This window comes from Thalassophryne amazonica, chromosome 4, assembly GCF_902500255.1.
Source record: "Thalassophryne amazonica chromosome 4, fThaAma1.1, whole genome shotgun sequence".
NCBI lineage: Eukaryota > Metazoa > Chordata > Actinopteri > Batrachoidiformes > Batrachoididae > Thalassophryne > Thalassophryne amazonica.
In genome coordinates, this window is record NC_047106.1 from 129,390,083 (window position 1) to 129,416,923 (window position 26,841).

The 26,841-nt window shown below is 43.7% G+C and overlaps 1 protein-coding gene across 1 annotated transcript in view; it reads right to left on the reverse strand.

Moving 5' to 3' along the window:
- Window positions 1-15,660, reverse strand: part of LOC117509033 (serine/arginine-rich splicing factor 7-like) — a 29,511-nt gene extending 13,851 nt beyond the window's left edge. Inside the window, exons 1-2 of the mRNA XM_034168848.1 lie at window positions 15,442-15,660; window positions 1,699-1,926 (exon numbers count right to left, since the gene is read on the reverse strand). Of these exons, the coding sequence (XP_034024739.1) occupies window positions 1,699-1,916 (218 nt within the window). The 5' untranslated portion in view covers window positions 1,917-1,926; window positions 15,442-15,660. The remainder of the gene's footprint in view (window positions 1-1,698; window positions 1,927-15,441) is intronic.
- Window positions 15,661-26,841: the final 11,181 nt, after the last annotated feature.

Consider the following 26,841-nt stretch of genomic DNA (forward strand, 5'->3'; position numbering starts at 1 on the left):
TAACCAGCTCCCAATTCGGATCAGGGAGACAGACACCCTCTCTACTTTTAAGATTAGGCTTAAAACTTTCCTTTTTGCTAAAGCTTATAGTTAGGGCTGGATCAGGTGACCCTGAACCATCCCTTAGTTATGCTGCTATAGACTTAGACTGCTGGGGGGTTCCCATAATGCACTGAGTGTTTCTTTCTCTTTTTGCTCTGTATGCACCACTCTGCATTTAATCATTAGTGATTGACCTCTGCTCCCCTCCACAGCATGTCTTTTTCCTGGTTCTCTCCCTCAGCCCCAACCAGTCCCAGCAGAAGACTGCCCCTCCCTGAGCCTGGTTCTGCTGGAGGTTTCTTCCTGTTAAAAGGGAGTTTTTCCTTCCCACTGTCGCCAAGTGCTTGCTCACAGGGGGTCATTTTGACCATTGGGGTTTTTACGTAATTATTGTATGGCCCTGACTTACAATATAAAGCGCCTTGGGGCAACTGTTTGTTGTGATTTGGCGCTATATAAATAAAATTGATTGATTGATTTGGCTGATCAGTGCGTGTCATTATGTCCAATGTAGCTGAAGCATGGAAACGCTTCAAAACTCAGTTTGGCGAAGTTGTCCAGTCACATACATTTTGCTGCAGATTCTCGCAATTTCTTTTCCTGTAGTTGGCGCAACTGTTCAAATCCTGGCATAATAGTGAATCACAGCAGCACAGGTTAAACCACAGACATCTGCCAACACTGTGGATTACCCAACATTAATTTGATATCTAACGTTACCAATCAACTAGGCATCGCAGCATAGTTAGTCCATAGCTAATGGTGCATAGTCTGCCTGTTTTGAACTCCTGTGAAGAGCATTGCACATGCACTGAAGAGTGCTTTGAAAATCTGAAGGAGTGCTCTGCATAACTTTTTGCTTTGAATTACGAGATAAAAAGCCCATGAACAAGACTGAAGCAGCTGGAAATTGGACTTTGAACACAAAGGCCATGGCGGCAGCGGGCGAACAATATTCAGGGAATTACGGCCACGAGATTCCTACGCTGCTTTCAGAAAGAGTGCTCTCCCATACACAATAATGGAGCATGTCATTGAAAGATTACTAAGATCAGGTTTATACAAAGAGGTGGAGTGATACAATATTTAAAATGACCGACCAGCCCGGGATAAGACAGCTTGATACACGCATTTGCTCACCCAACAGAGCAAACATGACTGTTTTTAAATCCTGCTCCATCAACACAACTATAACCACAAGTTACATTTACTTTTTTGTCAAGAATTCTCAGATTTAGAGAACACTTTCAACATCCAATCACCCAAGGATTCACCAAAGAAACCTAGTACCAAAGACATCTAGCCTCAGGTCAAGGGTTAGCAACCAAGTCGCACAACACCACACTAAGACGGGAAGCATCAGATTCACCCTTAAGACTTCATTCTGCTGAATTGATAACAGTACAGGAAACAAAAAATCTGGTAAAATCCAGGAAGCGGAAGATGAGCCAATTTGCAACTAGAATATTTTAGGTGTTCAGCAGACACCACCCAAAACACAAACCACGTTATCCTCTATGTAGGGCGCACACACAAATAAATATTAGTTACCCTTTGCAGAATTTTGGACTGACACATCCTGACCATGATACATCCCTCAAGATCTGAATGTAAAAATGCTTGTTACATAGTAGGCGGGGAAATATTAGTACTCACTTTCCATCCATTCCTTTCACAGCATCTTCTGCATCTCTAGGATCCTCAAACTCCACAAAAGCAAACCCAGGTGGATTCCTCGCCACCCATACAGTTCTCAGCGGGCCATAGAAACTGAATGCTCGTTCCAGCTCCCCCTTGGCAGCACCATTGCCTAGGTCGCCCACATACACTTTACAGTCAGTAACCCGAGATGAACCACGGGAGTAGTACGACATCTCTCCTCGCCTGTTGGGAAAAGCAGAAATGTACATGTACGGGAAGGGAACATAAATATTGACACGCTCCACCCAGTGCTTCAAGCTAGATTTAATGACAGCACAGCAATATTAATTCAAGGGATGGCAAGTTCTTCTGCAACATTTTTTTTAAATAAACGGGGCAATTTTAATTCTGTTATAAAAAATAAAAAAAACTTATTTCTTATAACAAGGTTCGACAGTAGGGCATGTCTGCTTGACACTGGAGTGTGAATGGTGCCGTCGGACTAGTACACCATGACCCTATGTTGCCCAAGGTGGCAAGCTGCTTTTTTTTTTTTTTTTTGACCATTTAGAATGAAATTTGGTCAAAAGTCCACATATGTTAGTGATGTTCCAGGGGCTACAAAGTTTTTATTTAATTTTTTTTATAATTATTATGAAACAATTCCCTAAGCCAATGTGCATTTCTCTTGTTGTGACTCATATCACCAACGTCACTGGAGTTAGAAGGCAGGCAACATTGTGTCTGTATTCAGCACAGAGCACAGTGCATGTTTTAAGAAGTACATTGTCACACAGCTTCATTTTAAATATACAACAACTCAGCAGTGCATGCCAATCTCCTTATTTATAGTGTAGTACCAACGCAGCAGCAACAGGTAGCGCACCTGTGGTGAAACTTAAATATATGCTGTACCGATCAAAAGTTTGGAAACCACATTCCTATTCAATTGAAGGGGAAAAGATGTGCAAACATTTGACTGGTAGGGTGTGGGTCAGCAATTTCAGTTAAATATATCATATAGCAGACAAACAGTGATATTTGAGAAATGAAATGAAGTTTATAGGATTTACAGAAAGTGTGCAATAATTCTTTAAACAAAATTAGGCAGGTGCATAAATTTGGGCACCCCAACAGAAAAAAATACATCAATATTTAGTAGATCATCCTTTTGCAGAAATAAGCCTCTAAACGCTTCCTATAGCTTCCAATGAGAGTCTGGATTCTGGATGAAGGTATTTTCGACCATTCTTCTTTACAAAACATCTCCAGTTCAGTCAGGTTTATTGGTTTCCAAGCATGGACAGCCCACTTAAAATCACACCACAGATTTTCAATAACATCCAGGTCTGGGGACTGAGATGGCCATTCCAGAGCGTTGTACTTGTTCCTCTGCATGAATGTCTTAGTCGATTTTGAGCAGTGTTTAGGGTCGTCGTCTTGTTAAAAGATCCAGCCCTGGCACAACTTCAACTTTGTCACTGATTCATGAACATTGTTCTCAAGAACCTGCTGATATTGACTGGAATCCATGTGACCCTCAACTTTAACAAGATTCCCAGTACCTGCACTGGCCACACAGCCCCACAGCATGATGACACCACCTCCAAATTTTACTGTAGGTAGCAAATGTTTTTCTTGGAACGCTGTGTTCTTTTTCAGCCATGCATACTGCCCATCAGTCCACAGTCCTTATTCCAAAATGAAGCTGGCTCATCCAAATGTGCTTTAGCATACCTCAAGCGACTGTTTGTGGAGTGTACGCAGAAATGGCTTCATCTGCATTACAGCATCATCCAGCATCTTATTGTGCAAAGTTCATTGTATAGTTGAACGATACACAGAGACACTATCTGCAGCAAGATCATGTTGTAGGTCTTTGGAGCAGGTCTGTGGGTTGACTATGACTGTTCTCACCATCCTTCGCTTCATCTTATGAGATTTTTCTTGGCCTGCCACTTCGTCCCTTAACTAGTACTGTGTCCGTGGTCTTCCATTTCCTCACTATGTTCCTCACACTGGAAACTGACAGCTGAAATCTCAGTTAGCTTTTTGTATCCTTACCCTTTCTCATGACTGGATTAACCTGTGTAAGGAGGTCAAGGGTCAATGAGCTTACCAAACCAATGTGTTCCAATAATTAGTGCTAAATGTATTCAAATCAATAAAATGAGAATGGTGTCCAAATTTATGCACCTGCCCAATTTTATTTAATATTAAATATTATTGCACACTTTGTCAATACTACAAATGTCATTTCACTTCTCAAATATCAGTATGTTTGTCTGCTATATGATATATTTAACTGAAATTTCTGATCCAGACAACCAATGATTTATAAAGGAAAATCCTGAAAATTATCAGGGGTGCCCAAACTTTTGCATATAACTGTGTGTGTGTGGTATATATGCTCTGCTTGCTGCATGCTCTGCATACTTCTGGATCCAAAATACTCAAAAGAATCTCTCGAAAATTAAAGGAGTTAAGGACCGAGTGGGCATCATTTCTTTCAGTGTCGCAATTAAAACGCACGCACACAGCCAAGCTTGTCGAATCAGCCCCGGAGAATAAAGAGTATTCTCAACTGTTTTTGAGCTTCTGCTCTGCAAGATTTCAGACCTCAATGAATTCAGATTTGAGGGTAAGAAATTAATTTATCCTGAAAGGGTTACAGAAATAATATGTATATGTTGTGGACATGACAAGCGAAGCTCTTCAGCATCTCACCACGTCACCTAGGTGCTTCAGACTTTTTTTTTTGTTTTTTGAGTAAATAGGACTGTGCAATATGACCAAATTATCATATCGCAATACTGTTATGTCAACAATGCATATGTGTCACAGACATGAACAAGCTTCAGCATCTCACCATCGCTTTGTGACTTTTTATGGCTTTTTTATGGCAATGTTGTCCGGTTTGTGGAGAACCCTGGGCAAACTTTTTAATGCCATTTACGGATTGTTTCGTGCCATTTCCAGTTTGTGCTTTCGTCTACCATAAGAGCGAGCTTCGCGCCTCTCTGTGGTGCTTTGCTTTTATTATTGTTACCCTCCCCAAGACCATCTTCTTTATTCTCAAAATAACCTGAAGTTATAAACTCACATCAGCTTTGCTCCACTGGTTTATCATCATCTGTTCATATTGCAATTTAATATAACAATTAAGTATTTTATTTTAAAGTATTACATAAAGCATTAGACAACATCGGGAAAATATCCTTGTTTTCAATGCTCACCAAGTTATTTTTAAAATTGAAAGCAAAGTAGAATTTGCTTGTTTGCAAATCTGAAAAATTATCCCATGCATGACTTAAAACTGTATCTGGTACGAACCACAGCTTTTGTGATGCGTGACACTCCAACAGGTATTTCTCAGAAAATGCTTAATAAGGATAAAGTTGGCCCTCTACAACAGTGAGCAGTCATAACTAATGGCCTGTCGGTTACAGGAGCTCCGAGTCTCAGCTCAGTGGTACAGACTCACCATAGACTCACCATAGTTTGGACATTTCACCACACACCAGGCCACATTATTCCAAGGTATTTTTAATAACATGCTCAAAACAACAGACAGCCTCCACAACAACTACAGGCTGCATCCAGCCACAGCTACGAGTCAGACAAGCTCGTCTCAGCAGCTGCCACTAAAAGCAACTACATCCCTAATTATGCATAACTTCAAACTATGAAGCTAGAAAACACCCTGTAACCTCCCCGCACATTTGTTATGGAGTAGGGAAACTATCTATACAAACCAAAATCATTGTTACCTCCGCCAAGGAGGTTATGTTTTCGGTCGAGTTTGTTTGTTTGTCTGTCTGTCAGCAGGATAACTCAAAAGGTTTTGAACGGATTTTGATGAAATTTTGTGGAGTGGTTGGAAATGACAAGAGGAACAAGTGATTAAATTTTAGTGGTGATCCGGATGCAGGAATTTTTTTTAAAGGATTCTTCGCCATTGTGGGACAGGGGGAATTTTGACATTTTAGTTTCTAACTCCACAAAAACAAGGCAGAAAGGCTTGGAAAAAACAAGGGTGTAGCTAGATCCAGAAGGAAACAGCCATGACCAAAAAATCATTTTTATACAATAACTTCTGAACTAATAAAGACATAAAAGTGATTCCAAGTCCTAGTGGTATGTTTTCATGGTCAAGGATGTCAAATATAAAGGAAAGAAAAGTGTATGTATCATAGTTTTAGTTGTAACACTGAATTGTTGAATAGATCACTGTGCCAAGGAGGGAATCTCTTTAGGGTCAGTGACCCTATGGCCTTGTGTAGCACATGCAACACTCAAAAAATAGTTCTATTTCAGAATTTACTGTTATTTATTTAGAGAAGTGTTTCATAAATGTTAAAAAAAAATCATATATTTGCAGTTTAGTTGAATAATAAATTGAATTTTGTCTCATTTGTTTTTGTCTATAAGCACATGCAATATCAATATCAGTGCTCAGATGACAGTAGCTTCTGGGAAAGGTGCAAGTTGCAATAAACTGTGATGCCAAGCGCTAAGGACACAAGCTATCCAGTCACAGCAGATGAAACTTTTTTTTTTAACTACAAACATCAGTGTTAGACTTTTTTAGGTTCAATGATTCCACGGCGTGTAGATGTTATGGCATCAGTGACCCCATGGCCTTGGCGGAGGTTTGCACTCTCTGAGTGCTTCTAGTTTGTACTATGCTCTAAACACGTTTATTTGTGCTCCAAAGCTGGACGTTTTAACATGGACTTGAAAAGGGAACCTGCTCACTTTTGGAGCCAGCCTCAAGTGGTCAGTTAAGGAACTGCAACATTTTCTTTATACGGTGCCACATACTGAGATTACCCCATACCAGATTTGTATATTCACCATCACAAAGTCTGTTCTGTACTGAGTTCACCTTTTCGGTGTGCAGAAAGGACTGAAAGCTGGTTTCAATTCATACAGAAAAATAACTCTCCTGATTTAAACCCTCTCCAGACAAAGTACTGCTGAATGATTCCAGGGAAGCAACATCATTAAGAGGCAAGATCACAATTTATTCACATTGAACCTAGCCCCTTTCACACCGGGCCCATTTCGAGTTGCTTCCTGTGGTGTCATGACGACGCAGGAATGTCTGTGTCAGGTGCACACAGCAGGGGGCAGAAAGGAGGTGAGGACACAGCCTGCAGGTTCTCTGCAGAGAAATCAGAGTGCACAGTTCGGCTGCAGCCAGACTGTGCACTCTGATTTCTCTTTTAGTTTATATTTGTTCTTGTGCTGAGCTGGAGGTCTGCGCTCTGAGTTCTGTTATAGTTTATCTTTCTTCCTTTGACTGCGAGATGTTTGGAGTTGTACTTGATGTGGACATGTCCTGTCTCTGGCAATCAGTCTGCGAGCAGGACTTATGTCCCTTTTTGTCCTTTATTTAACCCAATGATGTGAGAGTTTGAGGGGAGAACAAGGAACTGTCTGCAGCCAGACAGCTTTTTTCTTTTAATTGTTCACATGTGCGCGCGAACGAATCGTCTGTGAGTGGACTGGAGATGTCCGGACTTTTTTACTGGATGTGGACATGTCCTGTTTCTGGCAATCAGTCTGTGAGCAGGACTTCTATGGACTTGTTGTATTGTGAGGCTGTGGCTTCCAGTCACGTTGAGTGCCATCGCCTTGCCCTGACTTGCGCTGAAACCACTAAATTTCTTCATCAAGCACAGGACACAAAAAAAATTAACATGTTTAATTTTTGGCGTCCGATTCACTTCTTCCTTTGCGTCCCTCATGCTGTTGTGACGTTGAGCTACATCGTCTCGGCACTGGGTTGCTTCCACGTGGTGTCATCATGACACCGCACAACGCGTGGGCCCGGTGGGAAAGGGGCTGTAGTAAGACTTTATATTACTCCGTGTGTGAATTTACTCCGCATGACGACCGCAGCTTTCAGTCAACCAATGGACAGCATTAATGGACTTATTTTGACTTATGAGCAAATTAGTACGGTAGTTGTGAGTTGTAGAGGACTGGAATGTTTATTACAATTTAATAGAGTTTACTGTAATTTCAGAGTCTGCTGCCTTATCTTACCTTCGAAACTTATCTGCTCTCTGGAGCTTCTCCACTCGGCAAAACCTTTTCTATTCTTACGCCGTGTGTGTGAGCACTGTGTGCACGCACAACTTTCGCTGCTAATTGGCTGTTACCCATGCCGAGGCTCTGCGTGTAACCAATCAGACAGTGCTGTGGGTGGGACAATGCTAGAGAGAGTAGTAACTGCAGACAGAGTCACGACTGTGTCTGAGCCAAAATAACAGTTTTAAATGGATCGCTTATCGGCGGGTTGATAAAAATGGGCGATGCCGATATGCATCAAAATGGCGAATATCGGTGCCGATAATCCGACTATCCCTAATTCTCAGTATGCGACACCGGGTGGGTCTCATCTGAGACCATGGAAGCTTAAACATATTAAACCAAAGAGTTGGGGGGGGGGGGGTGCAACACCCCCCCCGTGCAGTTAGAATTGAATAGAGCTTTTATTGTCACTGTACATATATACATACAACAAAATTTGTCACTTGTTATGGAGGGGAAAACTAACTACAAAGACCAAAACTGTTTATTTTTTATTTTTGTACCATGCTGTAAACGTTTATTTCTCCTCTAAAGTTGGGCTTCTGTGTGATCAAGCCAGTTAAGAAACTGCAACTTCCTCCTTTTTCATTTTGTATGCCTAATGCTTACCACTTCTGAAACACTCAATGTTAGCGCAATCTGTTGACCTGGTTAAAACTCTGTTTGCACAATCTCTTAAAACTTCTCAATAAATCCTGTTCATATTGCACCATTGCACATTCATACAATTAAAGGTGTTTACAGAAAACATAATTATTTGAGCATTCAAATAAAGAACTTCGTTGGACCTACAACGAAAAGTGTTTTACATTCAAATTTTGTTAACGCATAAGTATGTTTATTATAGCAATTTACTTTTCAGTATAATGGCCATGTTTTGAAATGAATACATAAGACTTTTTGAAAGTCGCTTACTGCCTCCTCAACATTCTGAGTAGTCATCTAGCCCCTACCAAAAAAATTTATAAAACTGAAGACTGCATTCACTGGTGGTGTTAAAACTGCTCACACTGTTAAAACCCTTAAAAAAAAAAAAAAAAAAAAAAAAAAAAAAAAAAAAAAATCAGACATCTGTGCAGCTAAAGCCAAAAGTGCCATAAAAAAGTGACTCTTAATGAGATTTGCATAAACTTTGCATAAACTATGCTGCACCTGAAGCAGGATTGGCTAACTGGTGCATTGCAGACCCATTCAGCACCGCTTCATTTTGGTGCGGACACTTTCCCAGGGTATCTGGAGTTAAACTCTGAGGGGGGGGGGGGGGTGTACATGCACATGCGTGACACAGATTGAGCACAAACTTAAGGTGCCCTGACACTTGCGCAACTTTGATCCATGCATTTGCACATCATCGTGACTACCTGGGTGCTTTGTTGTGTTCCACTGGATGCTACGTGCTGTGCACTGCATATATAATTATTTTGTAGCAGATTCATCATTTTCTCTTCGAGTTGGCTGTTGAAAGTGACTAATCACTTCCAGAACCACAGATGACTGTTCTAGCAGTAGCGTATCTCACGCACGCGCGCTGAACGAGGTGGAGAAAGCATTTGGAACTGTCTAAAAATGTCATGCTTACATTGTAATGGCTTGGTAAAACAGTTGCATGTTCTTTCCTTCTTGTGTGCAGCTGTAAAAGTATGTTTACGATAGCTTTAATATCTAGTTATAATCATTCAGATGAGCTGCACTCTGATGTGGTGCGCTCACGCAATCAATCGCACTCAGTGTTTTTTAATTGTTTGCGTAATGTTCATGTCATTAATGCGTGATGGAGATTTTGAACATTCCAAAATTTTCTTTGCGCACGTGCACGAAGTTGACAGTTTACACTGGTTTATAAAAATTTGAGATGAATTCACTCAGAGTGCGTGCAAGTGTGTGGATCAAAATTGTGCAAGTGTCAGGGGGTTTTTAATTCCACCTGGAGAGCAGTGAAAGAGAGACGTCAAAACAAAAATACAAATAAAGGAACTTAATATCTAGCCTTTTTCTGATTAACTGAATATAACATTTTCCCCTCAATCTCTAACATGTTTAAAAACAAGACAGTCAGACAGAAATAAATCCCATCAATCCCTAGGTGGATAACTTCCCCTCCTATTGAAATTTCATCTCAAGAAGAATCCTGTTGCTGTATGAGAGAAAAGATCCAATTATTCCACATGCATATATCTATTTGTTGCTGATGTTGGAACAGCATTCAATTTGCTGACTTATTGCAGCCTTGTGTATACATACAATGTAAAGTTGCCTACAGAAAAAAAATTCAGCCTTCAAACAGGTACATTCATTAGGCCCATAAAGGAAAAGTGTTTTCCAATAAAATGTTGGTGTTGCATAAGTAGGGATGGGTATCGAGAACCGGTTCCTTTTGGGTATCGTTAAGAAATTATTCGATCCACCGACATCAATAACCTTTTTACTTAACGATTCCCTTATCGGTCCTTCAGAGTGGCCATTGTTTTGGGGGGTGTTTGTCAGGAAAATGATCATTTCTCTACATTGATTACAGACCTTGCAGCGGGTCTGTAATCAACTTTTCTGCAGCGCGGCTTTGCTTTGAACCTTGAACCAATCAAAGCAGTGCTTCGATCATTGCTTCGTTGATTAATTTTAGAGAAAGACAAAAAGAACCTGAAAGAAAAAAAAAAAAAAAGAAAAACCACAACAGAAAATATAAAACCAACTAACATACACAAATAAATAAATAAATACATACATGCATACATACATACAGAAATAAATAAGTGTTTCCTGTGAACTAGGGATGTCCCGATCCGATCATGTGATCGGAAATCGGGCCCGATCACGTGGTTTCAGACTTGATCGAAATCGGACGTTGCATCCCGATCAGGAATCCGATATAGATTTTATCATTATTTTGATCAGCGCTATTTCAGGCTCATTACTGCAGATTTATGGGCCTTTCACACATCGGAAACGTCAGAGGCGTGAGACAAGTTGCTTTTTAGAGGCGTCAGAAGCGTCGCTTTAGCTCGGCTGCTGACGTGACGCTTCTGACGGGAGCGCGCATTGTCGCTTGTCGGCAGGCTGACGCGGTCAAAGTTCAACCCAGTCTTTTTTTTTTTAATTGAACAAAAGAAAAAACATAACTTCAACCGGACAGAGGTGGGGGGAGTTACGCGCGCAAAGTTTCTTTCGCAGAACTGCTGTTTGTGTGTTTACGCGCTCAGCCTGACACCTCGATGGAATGACAACACTGGACACTTTCCTACCGAAACTCTTGCTCAGTCATCCTTCCGTGCGCAGCAGGACCCAGTGCTGACCAAGTCCTCAGGACGACGATCTCTCATCTGATTAACAAAAAGAAAAAACTAATTGTCCTGTGATCGTTTGTCTGCAAAACGGAGCGAGAGATGGTGTGCGCACAAGCGACGTTCGCACTCCATTTAGGAGCGTGTCTTAAAGAGCTTCCATCTTCATTCACATTCACTGCGCTGCTCTGAACTTGTTGAACACTGATAAAGCATCAGAGGGGTACACTGATGACTGTCAGGACGCAAATGTAAGTTTTTTTCCCCTTTTAGTTTTCAAGTTGACTTTTGAACTTTCGACACTCTGAGCTGTGACGTAGCTTTGCATTGTCCAATAGAAACGACGCATCGGGCCAAAACACGGAAGACTAGTGGCAGAAACCACTGATCTGTACAAATGGTAAATGGACTGCATTTACAACCCCTGGCAAAAATTATGGAATCACCGGCCTCGGAGGATGTTCGTTCAGTTGTTTAATTTTGTAGAAAAAAAGCAGATCACAGACATGACACAAAACTAAAGTCATTTCAAATGGCAACTTTCTGGCTGTAAGAAACACTATAAGAAATCAAGAAAAAAAAATTGTGGCAGTCAGTAACGGTTACTTTTTTAGACCAAGCAGAGGGAAAAAAATATGGACTTACTCAATTCTGAGGAATAAATAAAAAAAAAAAAATTCACCCTGTAAATTTTCATCCCCAAAACTAACACCTGCATCAAATCAGATCTGCTCGTTAGTCTGCATCTAAAAAGGAGTGCTCCGATCAGGTAGAAGATACCGGTCATTAGTAACCACTTCAACCAGATCTTATTCTGGATTTTTCCCCTCAGCCGTCCGCTTGCTAACAAGCAAATTGTAGTAGAGTATTTATATATGATTTGTATTTACTGTAAAATTGTTTCGTGTTAATGTGAATGTATTTATTATGTAATTTTTTTTTAAGAGAGTGCATAGGACTAAAATGATTTCCACATTGTATGTATTTGTATGTATGATCAGGCAAATAAACAATGAACTTGAACTTGATCACACCTTGGAGACCTGTTGCACCAAGTGGACTGACATGAATCATGGCTCCAACACGAGAGATGTCAATTGAAACAAAGGAGAGGATTATCAAACTCTTAAAAGAGGGTAAATCATCACGCAATGTTGCAAAAGATGTTGGTTGTTCACAGTCAGCTGTTTCTAAACTCTGGACCAAATACAAACAACATGGGAAGGATGTTAAAGGCAAACATACTGGTAGACCAAGGAAGACATCAAAGCGTCAAGACAGAAAACTTAAAAATCAAAAATCAAAAATGCACAACAAAACAAATGAGGAACGAATGGGAGGAAACTGGAGTCAATGTTTGTGACCGAACTGTAAGAAACCGCCTAAAGGAAATGGGATTTACATACAGAAAAGCTAAACAAAAGCCATCATTAACACCTAAACAGAAAAAAAACAAGGTAACAATGGGCTAAGAAAAAAGCAATCGTGGACTGTGGATGACTGGATGAAAGTCATTTTCAGTGATGAATCTCGAATCTGCATTGGGCAAGGTGATGATGCTGGAACTTTTGTTTGGTGCCGTTCCAATGAGATATATAAAGATGACTGCCTGAAGAGAACATGTAAATTTCCACAGTCATTGATGATATGGGGCTGCATGTCAGGTAAAGGCACTGGGGAGATGGCTGTCATTACATCATCAATAAATGCACAAGTTTACATCAATATTTTGGACACTTCTTATCCCATCAATTCAAAGGATGTTTGGGGATGATGAAATCATTTTTCAAGATGATAATGCATCTTGCCATAGAGCAAAAACCCTGAAAACATTCCTTGCAAAAAGACACATAGGGTCAATGTTATGGCCTGCAAATAGTCCGGATCTTAATCCAATTGAAAATCTATGGTGGAAGTTGAAGAAAATGGTCCATGACAAGGCTCCAACCTGCAAAGCTTATCTGGCAACAGCAATCAGAGCAAGTTGGAGCCAGATTGATGACGAGTACTGTTTGTCACTCATTAAGTCTATGCCTCAGAGACTGCAAGCTGTTATAAAACCCAGAGGTGGTGCAACAAAATACTAGTGATGTGTTGGAGCGTTCTTTTGTTTTTCATGATTCCATAATTTTTTCCTCAGAATTGAGTGATTCCATATTTTTTTCCCCTCTGCTTGGTCTAAAAAAATAACCGTTACTGACTGCCACAATTTTTTTTTTCCTGATTTCTTATAGTGTTTCTTAAAGCCAGAAAGTTGCCATTTGAAATGACTTTAGTTTTGTGTCATGTCTGTGATCTGCTTTTTTTCTACAAAATTAAACAACTGAATGAACATTGTCCGAGGCCAGTGATTCCATAATTTTTGCCAGGGGTTGTATGTAGCGCTTTTCCATCTGCATCAAACGCTCAAAGCACTTTACAATTATGCCTCACATTCACCCCGATGTCAGGGTGTTGCCATACAAGGTGCTCACTACACACCAGGAGCAATAGGGGATTAAAGACCTTGCCCAAGGGCCCTTAGTGATTTTTCAGTCAGGTGTGGATTTGAACCACAGATCAGTGCAGTGTCTGAAGAAAAATCCTTGGAAATGTTTTTTGTTGTTGTTTGGTACCTCAAAATTTCTGATTACTGTTTAATAAAGTTTAGAACACTTGTAATTAAAATAGCTAAATCAATAAATGGTTCTTTAAAAACCTTTCATCTATAAATTAAAACCACCTGTTTTTTTCAGATTAGATAATTTATTGTTTAACATAAGGAACCATGGACATTTATTTTTACACAAATAAAATAACATGGAAATTTGTACATTTTTTTAAGTCTGGTAGATTATTAATTGATTGTTTAAGCTACCTCAAGGAGAAGTGCACTGTTTAAGTGATAAATAATAAAATAAGGTGATTAAAATGAAATTATTATATTTAGCATTTGTTCATTTAGTTTTTTAAAGTATCGGATCAGGACTCGGTATCGGCAGATAATCAAAATCAGATGACTCTGAATCGGATCGGGACCAAAAAAAACTGATCGGGACATCCCTACTGTGAACACCTAGTGACTCTTACACCTCCATTTCATCCCTGTCTTACTTAAGTTTAATGACAGTTTGTTTCGGTCAAACCATATTTTCAATGTGTTCATTTTTTCAGTGATTTCCTCCAGAACTATCGGCCAAGCTAGAAAACTGCTGCATCCTAGTAAGAGCAGAATACTACTGGAATGAATTTGAATAAGGAAAGTTGGGTTTTTTTCCCTCACTAAATGGATGCTGCACTCACTGCAGTTTGTCTGGAATAGCCCCAGATTGCATTTCAGAGCTTCTAGAATTCAAACATTTTCATCCAGGTGGTGTTGGGGGGTAATTTTGGGTTTCAGCTTTTTTTTGTTTTTCACCACTTTCATCCCTGAATATGTGAAATCATGAGTCACTTTTGTGCGGATTAAAGTTACTAACTGGGACTCCTGTCTTGTTGCGAGAAAGAAACGAGAATCGTTCTCCGTTCTGTTCACACAGCTCCAAACGCTGCGCGGCTCTCTGCTGAGTCAAGTTAAAATGATAGAATCCAGTCGGAATTAATAACTTCAAAGCTAAAAACCGTTTTGTTTATTTTTATTTATGTCCAGAGATCAAGGATAAAGTGACAATTTCATATTTATTTACTTAAGACTCAATGAAATACATAGAAAACCCTGTAAAGCCTAGTTTTAGTACAAAATTCAGAAGAGGTATCGATAAGGGAATCGATAAGGAATGAGATCGATAAGCAGAATCGATAATGGCATCGATAGATAAAATCTTATCAATAGCCATCCGTATGCATAAGGCTGTTATTTACTGTAGCAGTATACTTTTCAGTGTAAAAGGCATGCTTTGAAATGAATACTGAAAATGTAAGATTTTTTTGTCGCCTTATGACTCCTTGAAATCCCCAGTTTTTCCAAGTTAGCAGCCAGCTGTTAACTCGCCGAAAAATTGTAACTGGAGGCCTGCCAAAACCAACAAAGGCAAGGTACCGATCCAGTGACGTCAGTCTTACTTATATACTTTGGTCTATACTTTATATGTTTTGCCGCTGGATTTAAAACAATGTCATAAAGATTAACTAGACCAGTTGGTTCGAGGAGACCTCAAACATCTATTTTGGCTACATGGTGGTTAATTTGGTCATGATTACACCGGTTTTAGTTGTGTGCGGTATCCCGACGAAAAATCAAAGCGTCTGCTCAACTCTGCAGATCTTTTCAAAAAGTGAAAATGTTCGGAAACGTCCAGATAGTAAATGTGAGTCAATCGGTAAAACATGTACACGGTGAGGCCTACAACTGCTCACAAACAATGGCGCGCACGCGCCTTAGCATGGTAACATTAGCTACCTACTTTCGCAGCTCCTTTAGCTTTCGGAGTCCGTTCCAGTCAGAGATCAAACTTCAACCCAACAAAAGCTTGACACCGCACTAATTCTAATTCTTATTTCGTTCCAATTTACTTGCAACTAAATACTCACTCAAACGAACACTAGCACATCTTTCACAGGTTACCGCGACCTAACCTCGCCGCCTGCCTTCTTCTGTCAATTTTTTACGGCAGGCTGCTGCCTGGCATTCAAAGAGTAGCACTACTGCCATCTACTGGATTTTGTTCAATCCAGCTGTGTCCACTGTTCCTAACCATTCTACTCCATACAGTCCTGTCATCATTTTGTTGTCTTTCTCTTGTATATTTCCCGCAGATAATGACTAGTCTGCTCAAATATTTGCTATCAAAGGATATTTACCTTTAGTGCAATTATGAATGATTATTATTATGTTTTTAATTACCTCATTATATATATATATATATATATATATATATATATATATATATATATGTGTGTGTGTGTGTGTGTGTGTGTGTGTGTGTGTAAAAATAGCCAGTGGCCTCTCTGTATGCATGCGTGCGTGCACGTGTGCATACATGCATGTGTATGGCGAGGTGACCTTTGCAGTTTGGTATGCTTATGTATTTTAAGTCAAGGATGAATGCTGTAAGAAACAGAAACGGAAAGTTGATAGGACAAATATTGTTGAGAAATTAGCGATTTTACCTATTCAGTAAAAAACTGATATTGTGCTGCAATGCACCATGGGAGTTCGGTAACTCTTTGCCAAAGAGCTCTTGAAATTATACACCAACTGTTTAGCCAGTCCATCTGATGCTGGATGGTATGATGGACTTTTGATGTGTTTGACTGCATTCAATTTTAGGAATGCCTCAAATTCATCCAAAATGAATTGAGGTCTTTAGGTAATCCATACGCAGCAAACAAGTTTCTCAAAACTTCAATGGTTTTGCACGTGGTTGGGGTCATTCAAGACTTACGTAAGGCCTTTGGCGGGGGAGTGCAGTACGTTGGTACTGTTATGGAGGGGTATGGTCAGATGTTACATTAAAAATAGAATCTGCAGCAAAACTTTGATTGTGCAAGGATTTAATGCGGCAAAAGGAAGAGTGCATTTGTGCTCATTTCCATCCACTTGTTACGTGCTTTTGTTTCACGGGATAAGCTGTAGGTGCCGTTCGGTGTTGCTAATTCTCGAGTCTGTATTTCACAAAGTAGGCTGCACCACATCGCAAAATTAACTACACTGGAGTTACAGTGTGCCAGCACACACAAGAAGCTCTGCAAAACAATTCTTTTTCAAGGGTTTTTGACCCTCAGAACCCAGTTGAATTTCGAACAGGGTAGTTTAAGACACTGGAATGATGTGGAATTATATTACTTTCTTTTCCTGGCTGTTGTGAAAGTGTAGGAACACGGACCCACAACAGGGGGCGTAAAAGAATGGGCAATGGATAAGCCAAACAGTAACAATTTAATGTTGTAAATTGTGCACAACGGAAAACAGACAACAACCAGTTTGGAACTACAGTCAATTACACGTTGGGTGACATGTGGGCAGGCTTGAGGATAGGAGACGCCCGTCCAGAACCGAGCCGGATCCCACACGGCCCTCACCGCCAACGGATCTGAAGAACACCGGAGCCGCCAAGTCCTGGGTCCCCAGGTGGTCACCGTCTCCAGCTGTCAGACCTGGTACTGCTGGCAGAGAACAGAAACAGCACAGGTGAGTGTGAGTATGCACACTCAGTAATCCCACAGTCTGTGTTCTTTTGGGAGGGAGCACCTCCACCTCCAGTCACACACTCGTGCAGCTCCTGTCTAACCACTTATCTGGTTGGGGTGTGAAGCGAAGCCGTCGCTGATCACACCAAACGCCAATCCCACAGATAAGGCAACACCACAGGAAAACGGCTGCAAAGAAATTCAGACTATTAGTCAGCGTTCAATACAGCAGAGAATATTACCTCCAAGGTAGCTGATTTCCCGGCGAGGAGGTGGAGTTGCAGTCCGGCCTTTATGGTGATGGTGATGAGTTGAAGGAGTGACAGCTGGTGCTGATGATGAGTGACAGCTGTCACTCCCACTGGCTCCGGCGCCCTCTCGTGCTTGAAGCCCGCACTCCAAGCAGGGCGCCATCTGGTGGTGGTGGGCCAGCAGTACCTCCTCTTCAGGGGCCCACACAACAGGACCCCCCCCTCAACGGGCGCCTCCTGGCGCCCGACCAGGCTTGTCCGGGTGCCACCGGTAGAAGTCGGCAAGGAGGGCCGGGTCCAGGATGAAGCTCCTCTTCACCCAGGAGCGTTCTTCGGGTCCATACCCCTCCCAGTCCACCAAATACTGGAACCCCCGGCCCTTCCGACGGACGTCCAGGAGCCGGCGCACGGTCCAAGCCGGCTCCCCGTCGATGATCCGGGCAGGAGGCGGCGCCGGTCCAGGGGTACAGAGGGGTGAAACATGGTGAGGTTTGATGCGTGACACATGGAAAACCGAGTGGATCCGCAGCGAAGCTGGCACCTTCAGCTTCACTGCGGCTGGACTGAGGATCTTGAGTATGGTGAATGGTCCAATGTACACTCAACAAAAATATAAACGCAACACTTTTGGTTTTGCTCCCATTTTGTATGAGATGAACTCAAAGATCTAAAACTTTTTCCACATACACAATATCACTATTTCCCTCAAATATTGTTCACAAACCAGTCTAAATCTGTGATAGTGAGCACTTCTCCTTTGCTGAGATAATCCATCCCACCTCACAGGTGTGCCATACCAAGATGCTGATTAGACACCATGATTAGTGCACAGGTGTGCCTTAGACTGCCCACAATAAAAGGCCACTCTGAAAGGTGCAGTTTTATCACACAGCACAATGCCACAGATGTCACAAGATTTGAGGGAGCGTGCAGTTGGCATGCTGACAGCAGGAATGTCAACCAGAGCTGTTGCTCGTGTATTGAATGTTCATGTCTCTACCATAAGCCGTCTCCAAAGTCGTTTCAGAGAATTTGGCAGTACATCCAACCAGCCTCACAACCGCATACCACGTGTAACCACACCAGCCCAGGACCTCCACATCCAGCATGTTCACCTCCAAGATCGTCTGAGACCAGCCACTCGGACAGCTGCTGAAACAATCGGTTTGCATAACCAAAGAATTTCTGCACAAACTGTCAGAAACCGTCTCAAAGAAGCTCATCTGCATGCTCGTCGTCCTCATCGGGGTCTCGACCTGACTCCAGTTTGTCGTCGTAACCGACTTGAGTGGGCAAATGCTCACATTCGCTGGCGTTTGGCACGTTGGAGAGGTGTTCTCTTCACGGATGATGCGAAGGAGATGTGTTGCACTGCATGAGGCAAATGGTGGTCACACCAGATACTGACTGGTATCCCCCCCCAATAAAACAAAACTGCACCTTTCAGAGTGGCCTTTTATTGTGGGCAGTCTAAGGCACACCTGTGCACTAATCATGGTGTCTAATCAGCATCTTGGTATGGCACACCTGTGAGGTGGGATGGATTATCTCAGCAAAGGAGAAGTGCTCACTATCACAGATTTCGACTGGTTTGTGAACAATATTTGAGGGAAATGGTGATATTGTGTATGTGGAAAAAGTTTTAGATCTTTGAGTTCATCTCATACAAAATGGGAGCAAAACCAAAAGTGTTGCGTTTATATTTTTGTTGAGTATATCTGTCCTTTAATTTCTGGGATTCCACTTGCAGGGGAATGTCTTTTGTGGAAAGCCAAACCTCCTGCCCAGGCTGATACGTAGGGGCCGGGGCCTGCCGGCGGTCTGCATGGTTCTTGGCCCTCGTCCGGGCTTTGAGCAGGGCAGAGCGGGCGGTACGCCACACCCGACGGCACCTTCTCAGATGGGCCTGGACCGAGGGCACCCCGACCTCTCCCTCCACTAGCGGGAACAATGGGGGCTGGTACCCCAAACACACCTCAACGGGGAGAGGCCGGTAGCAGACGATACTTGGCTATTATGAGCGTACTCGATCCAGGCCAGATGGTTGCTCCAGGCCGTCGGGTGCGCGGAGGTCAGGCAGCGGAGGGCCTGCTCCAATTCCTGGTTCGCCCGCTCTGCCTGTCCATTCGTCTGAGGATGGTACCCGGACGAGAGACTCACGGTGGCCCCCAGTTCCCTGCAGAAACTCCTCCAGACCTGAGAGGAGAACTGAGGACCACGGTCTGAGACAATATCCAATGGAATCCCATGCAGACGCACGACATGGTGGACCAGGAGGTCTGCAGTCTCCTGGGCCGTCGGGAGCTTCGGGAGGGCCACGAAGTGGGCCGTCTTGGAGAACCGGTCAACTATTGTGAGGATGGTAGTCATGCCCTGGGACGGCGGGAGGCCCGTGACAAAGTTCAGGCCGATGTGAGACCAGGGGCGATGAGGCACGGGCAGAGGCTGGAGGAGGCCTTGGGCCTTGTGGTGGTCGGCTTTGCCCCTGGCACAGGTGGTGCAGGCCTGTACATACTCCTGGACGTCGGCTTCCATAGACGCCCACCAGAAGCACTGCCGGACCCCTGCCACGGTCCTTCGCACCCCTGGATGACAGGAGAGCTTGGAACCGTGACAGAAGTCTAGGACCGCAGCCCTGGCCTCTGGTGGGACGTACAATTTGTCCTTCGGACCTGTCCCCGGGTCCGGGCTCCGTGTCAGGGCCTCCCGGACGGTCTTCTCCACGTCCCAGGTGAGGGTGGCCACGACAGTGGACTCGGGGATGATGGTTTCCGTCAGGTCTGACAGTTCGGTCTTGACCTCCTCTTCGTGCACCCGGGACAGGGCGTCAGATCGTTGGTTCTTTATCCCGGGGCGGTAGGTGATGCGAAAGTCAAAATGCCCGAAGAACAGTGACCAGCGGGCTTACCTGGGGTTCAGACGCCTGGCGGTCCAAATGTACTCCAGGTTCCGATGGTCCGCGAAAACCGTAAATGGTACCGATGCTCCCTCCAACAGGTGTCTCCACTCCTCAAGAGCCTCCTTCACCGCAAGAAGTTCCCGATTGCCGACGTCATAGTTCCTTTCAGCCGGGGTCAACCTGCGGGAAAAGTAGGCACATGGATGGAGAACCTTGTCGGACTCCCCGCTCTGGGATAGCACGGCTCCTATCCCTGAGTCAGAGGCGTCCACTTCAACTACAAACTGGCGATAGGGATCAGGCTGCACCAGAACCGGTGCAGTCGAGAACCGGCGTTTCAACTCCCTAAACGCGGCTTCGCACCGATCCGACCAGGTGAAGGGGACTTTTGTGGAGGTCAGGGCTGTCAGGGGGCTAACTACCTGACTGTAGTCCTTGATGAACCTCCGGTAGAAATTTGCAAAACCGAGGAACTGTTGCAGTTTCCTACGGTTTGTTGTTTGGGGCCAATCTCTCACCGCCGCAACCTTGGCCGGATCAGGGGTGACGGAGTTGGAGGAGATTATGAACCCCAGGAAGGACAAAGAAGTGCGGTGGAACTCGCACTTCTCGCCCTTCACAAACAGCTGGTTCTCCAAAAACCGCTGTAGGACCTGACGTACATGCTTGACATGGGTCTCAGGATCCGGAGAAAAGATGAGTATATCGTCTAGATATACGAAGACAAACCGATGCAGGAAGTCCCGCAAGACATCATTAACCAACACTTGGAACGTCGCAGGCGCATTGGTGAGGCCGAACGGCATGACCAGGTACTCAAAGTGACCTAACGGGGTGTTAAATGCCGTCTTCCACTCGTCTCCCTCCCGGATCCGAACCAGGTGATAAGCATTCCTAAGAACCAATTTTGTGAAGATTTGGGCTCCATGCAAGGGCGTGAACACTGAATCCAACAGAGGTAACGGGTATCGGTTGCGAACCGTGATCTCGTTCAGCCCTCTGTAATCAACGCATGGACGGAGTCCGCCGTCCTTCTTGCCCACAAAAAAGAAACCAGCACCCATCGGGGAGGTGGAGTTCCGGATCAACCCGGCAGCTAACGAGTCCCGGATGTAGGTCTCCATTGATTCGCGTTCCGGACGTGAGAGGTTGTACAGCCTGCTGGATGGGTACTCAGCGCCCGGTATCAAATCAATGGCACAATCGTACGGACGGTGCGGGGGCAGCGTGAGTGCCAGATCCTTGCTGAAGACGTCAGCAAGGTCCTGGTACTCGGCTGGCACCGCCACCAGATTGGGGGGGACTGAAACCTCCTCCTTAGCTGTCACACCGGGTGGAACCGAGGATCCTAAACACTCCCGGTGGCAGGTTTCGCTCCACTGAACCACAACCCCAGACGGCCAATCAATCCGGGGATTGTGTTTTAACACCCATGGAAAACCCAAAATCACTCGGGAGGTAGAAGGTGTTACATAAAACACAATCTCCTCCCTGTGATTTCCAGACGCAACCAATGTCACTGGCTGTGTCTGGTGTGTGATTAGTGGGAGAAGGGTGCCATCTAGTGCCCGCACCGACAATGGTGACGGTAAGGCCACTAGAGGGAGCCCAACCTCCTTTGCCCATCTGCTATCCAGCAGATTCCCCTCCGACCCCGTGTCCACCAGTGCTGGAGCGTGAAGGGTTAGATCCCCACTCAGGATCGTGACTGGGATACGTGCAGATTTTCGGGGTCTCCCCGCGTGGGTATTGTGACCCACCCTTAGCCCAGTCTCTAAGGACGAGTGCTGCTGTTTTGACCGTTTGGGGCATTCTCTTTGTGTGTGCTCGGTTGGGCTGCAGAGAAAACACTCCCCACGGATCAGCCTCCTTTGTCTCTGATCTGATTGCCTTTTGGCCCTGCTCATTTCCATAGCAACGTCAGCAGGGGGAGCTGTCGTCACGTGGAGTGCCCTGGCTGTGGAGCGTGGGGAAGTCGGCTCCCTTTCGGACCCGGGAGGAAAAGGGACGGCTGGTGCCTGACCATGCCCTTCGTCTCGCTCCCGTCGGTGTTCTGTTAATCGGTTGTCTAACTGTATAACCAGGTCAATAAGTCCGTCTAAATCCCGCGGCTCGTCCTTCGCCACCAGGTGCTCCTTAAGGACCAGGGACAGTCCGTTTACAAAGGCGGCACGGAGCGCAACAGCATTCCAGCCAGCTCGCGATGCCGCGATGCGGAAGTCGACTGCATACTTCGCTGCGCTCCAACACCCCTGTCTTATCGACAGCAGCACGCTTGAAGCGGTCTCGCCTCTATGAGGGTGGTCGAACACCTGTCGGAACTCCCTCACAAACTCAGTGTAAATCAGTAGGAGCCGTGAATTCTGCTCCCAGAGCGCCGTAGCCCAGGCGCGTGCCTCTCCTCGAAGCAAATTTATAACGTAAGCCACCCGGCTAGCGTCTGACGCGTACATGATGGGACGCTGAGAAAAGACGAGCGAGCACTGCATCAAGAAGTCCGCGCACGTCTCCACACAGCCTCCGTACGGCTCCGGAGGGCTTATGTATGCTTCAGGGGAAGGTGGGGGGGTTCGTTGAACGACCAGTGGAATGTCTGTCTCTGGCATTCGGTCAGCAGGAGGAGGTGCTGCAGCAGCGCCCTGAGCATGCGCTTCCACCTGGGCGGTGAGAGCCTCCATCCTTCGATTGAGAACAATGCTCTGCTCGGTAACTAAGTCCAACCGAGCAGTAAAAGCGGTTAAGATGTGCTGCAGCTCACCTAACGCCTCCTGCTGGCGGCTGTGCACCTCGCTCTTCCATTGGCTGTTCAAGCGATGGTTGATGCCCCTCGGGATCCATGACGCTGGCCGAGAAATCCTGTTGTTAAAGTGTCGGAACACGGACCCACAACAGGGGGCATAAAAGAACGGGCAATGGATAAGCCAAACAGTAACAATTTAATGTTGTAAATTGTGCACAACGGAAAACAGACAACAACCAGTTTGGAACTACAGTCAATTACACGTTGAGTGACGTGTGGGCAGGCTTGAGGATAGGAGACGCCCGTCCAGAACCGAGCCGGATCCCACACGGCCCTCACCGCCAACGGATCTGAAGAACACCGGAGCCGCCAAGTCCTGGGTCCCCAGGTGGTCACCGTCTCCAGCTGTCAGACCTGGTACTGCTGGCAGAGAACAGAAACAGCACAGGTGAGTGTGAGTACGCACACTCAGTAATCCCACAGTCTGTGTTCTTTTGGGAGGGAGCACCTCCACCTCCGGTCACACACTCGTGCAGCTCCTGTCTAACCACTTATCTGGTTGGGGTGTGAAGCGAAGCCGTCGCTGATCATACCAAATGCCAATCCCACAGATAAGGCAACACCACAGGAAAACGGCTGCAAAGAAGTTCAGACTATTAGTCAGCGTTCAATACGGCAGAGAATATTACCTCCAAGGTAGCTGATTTCTTGGCGAGGAGGTGGAGTTGCTGTCCGGCCTTTATGGTAATGGTGATGAGTTGAAGGAGTGACAGCTGGTGCTGATGATGAGTGACAGCTGTCACTCCCAGTGGCTCCGGCGCCCTCTCCTGCTTGAAGCCCGCACTCCAAGCAGGGCGCCATCTGGTGGTGGTGGGCCAGCAGTACCTCCTCTTCAGTGGCCCACACAACACTGGCCTTGAAAAATAATGTTCATCTTTGTAACAAAACCTGGTGAGAGAAGCAGAGGAAATTAAAGTGATGTCCTCTGTGTGTGTGTGTGTGTGTGTGTGTGTGTGTGTGTGTGTGTGTGTGTGTGTGTGTGTGTGTGTGTGTGTGTGTGTGTGTGTGTGTGTGTGTGTGTGTGTGTGAGTGAGAGTGAGAGAGAGAGAGAGAGAGAAATTCAAATGAACAATCCAAACTTATTTCTTTACTAAATTATAAAATTAATTAATTTATACAGTTATCTATATGCCATACCACGAGTCTTTGTAAAAGAGCATAAGCCAAAGTCTTTCAGCATGAAAGTACATATTTTTTATGTGTGATAGGATCGTGTATCATAATGGAATCTCTGCTGTTTCGAACAAACCAAACTGTGGGAAAATCGGGTCAAAATTCGGGGAGTTACCGATTATTGTAGTTGGGGACAAACACCTTCCTCAGTACAAATAAATGCACTGGGGGGCAATAGGGACCCATCCAAGATGGCGGCCGCGCTGCTACGTCGGCAGCGGCCTTGATGGAGAGAGTGGCGACGTCATGGCGACATGACGAGTCGAAAAAAAAAAAAAACGGTCACGTGACTCATGGTGCCATCTTGGGTTCAAAATAGCTGCATGTAAATCCAGCATTTTATTGATTTAGTCGCTGAAAATGTCGGGTTGTTATGCATTTGGATGCACATATAGTCACAGGCAAGGGCTTCAAGATGCACAGATTCCCTTCAGATCCGACCAGAAGAAAAAATTGGGAAAATAAAGTCAGCCATGTGGGATGGAAGTGACTTCATTATCAAAGCTTTGAGAGGTAATTTATTGTTCAGTCCCATGTACAGTAAAACTCACCTAAACCGTCATTGTATAAACCAGATATTCACAGTCACCGGACAAAGAAAGGCCCAAAGTTTTTGGATTGTTTTCCATGTAATAAACACCGTGTATAACGGATCGTGTTACAATGGATTTTCACTCACATCGGAAAAAATGTCCCGTCTGATCACAATGTATTTCCGTTTTATGTTTAAAAACAAAGCTCACAGAATAGAGAGTTGTGAAATTGGCTTGAGAACCACTTCAGACCACAGTCCAAGTTATATTCCTCAAACACTAACTGTAGAAAAGCAGATCCACTCTGTGGAGGCTGAATACAAACTTATTAAACAGTACAGTTATAAAAGAAAAGATGAAAAGTGAAATAAATCAGTACTTGAAAGAGAATGATAATGGAGAAGTGGAGCAGTCAATACTTTGGGATGCTCTGAAGTCGGTCATTAGAGGGAAAGTAATAGTCATTTCTTCCAATGAATTTGAAGATCAGAGATCAAAAAATACAAAAAAATCAGAAACAGAGTTAAAGAAACTTTAAAATGAACATTCCAAAACCCTCCAGGAAGCAACAAAAATGAAACGAAAACTAAACTCAAGGTCTTACAAACAGAATTGGATGAATTAAACACGTAATACGTAATTCATACACAAAAAGTATCGAAACTGAATTGGGAAAAATACAGAAATGTTTACGTTTTTTTTTTTTTTTTTAATCAAACCTTGTACGTATTTCCAACCCGAACAGAGCAATGAACATCACATAGACAGCTTTATTTCCAACCTTTCTCTCCCAAAGGTCTCAAGTGAAGAGAACAAACAGTTAATATCAGAAATAACAGAAGAATAACTTAATGGAGCAGTTAATGGAAAGTTAAAAGGAGGAAAGTAACGGATGGCTTTACCTGTGAATGGTATAAAGAAATACAAGACCAGTTAGTCCCAACTCAGAGCATTTAACTGTGTACTGGAAAAGCAAAGAATTTCCCCCTCATGGAGAGATGCAATCATCTCAGTAATTCCTAAAGAGAGGAAGAACAAGTTGAACTGTGGAAATTACCACCCAGTGAATGTTCTAAACATTGACTATAAATTATTTACAGCCATAATTTCACAGAAAGTTGAAATTTTTTTTTACCCAAAATAATACATAAGGATCAAACAGGATTCATTAAGCAGAGACAGACTCAGGACAACATCAGGAAAACGCTGCATATTTTAAGTCACACAATGCAACAAAAGATTAACACCCTTATGCTGAGTTTGGACAAAGTCAGAAGGCCCTTTCTATAAAAAGTATTGTCTAATTTTTGGTTTCATCAGACTCTGATGTAATTACTGCATTGTATACTAAACCATCAGCTAGAGTAAAGATTAATGGAGATCTGTCTGATTCATTTATATTGGAAAGGGGTACAAGGCAGGGATGTTGTGTGTCACCACTCTTCTTTGCCCTTATTATAGAGCTGTTCAGTCAATGGATGAGGCAGAGACCTGAAATATCAGGAGATATAATGGATTGAAGCTTTCCCTGTTTGCTGATGATTTACTAGTGTTAACCATAACAAATCCCACTCAAACCTTCCCTAAATTAATGGAAATGATTGAGAAATTTGGTTCACAGTCAGGATATAAGATTAATATTAACAAGACACAGGTATTAACACTAAACTCCATCCCACCAGATGATATTAGGAATTTGTATGAATTGAATTGGGAAACAGAATCCATAAAAAAACCTATTGGTCTCTCTAATCAAAGAGTTCTCCACACCTTTTGAGGCTAATTACGGATCTCTAACACTAAAGTTGAAATCAGACATGCAAAGATGGAATGTGAGACCCTTTATGAATTTGTGTTCCAGAGTAGACTCAGTCAGAATGAACATTCTGCCACGTCTGCTGTATTTATTTTAGTGTCTACCTATTCAGATACCAGAAACGCAGAGTGGGACAGATTAATGTTGTAGTATATCTGGCAATGAAAAAGAGCTTGAGTAACGTACACGACTTTGCAG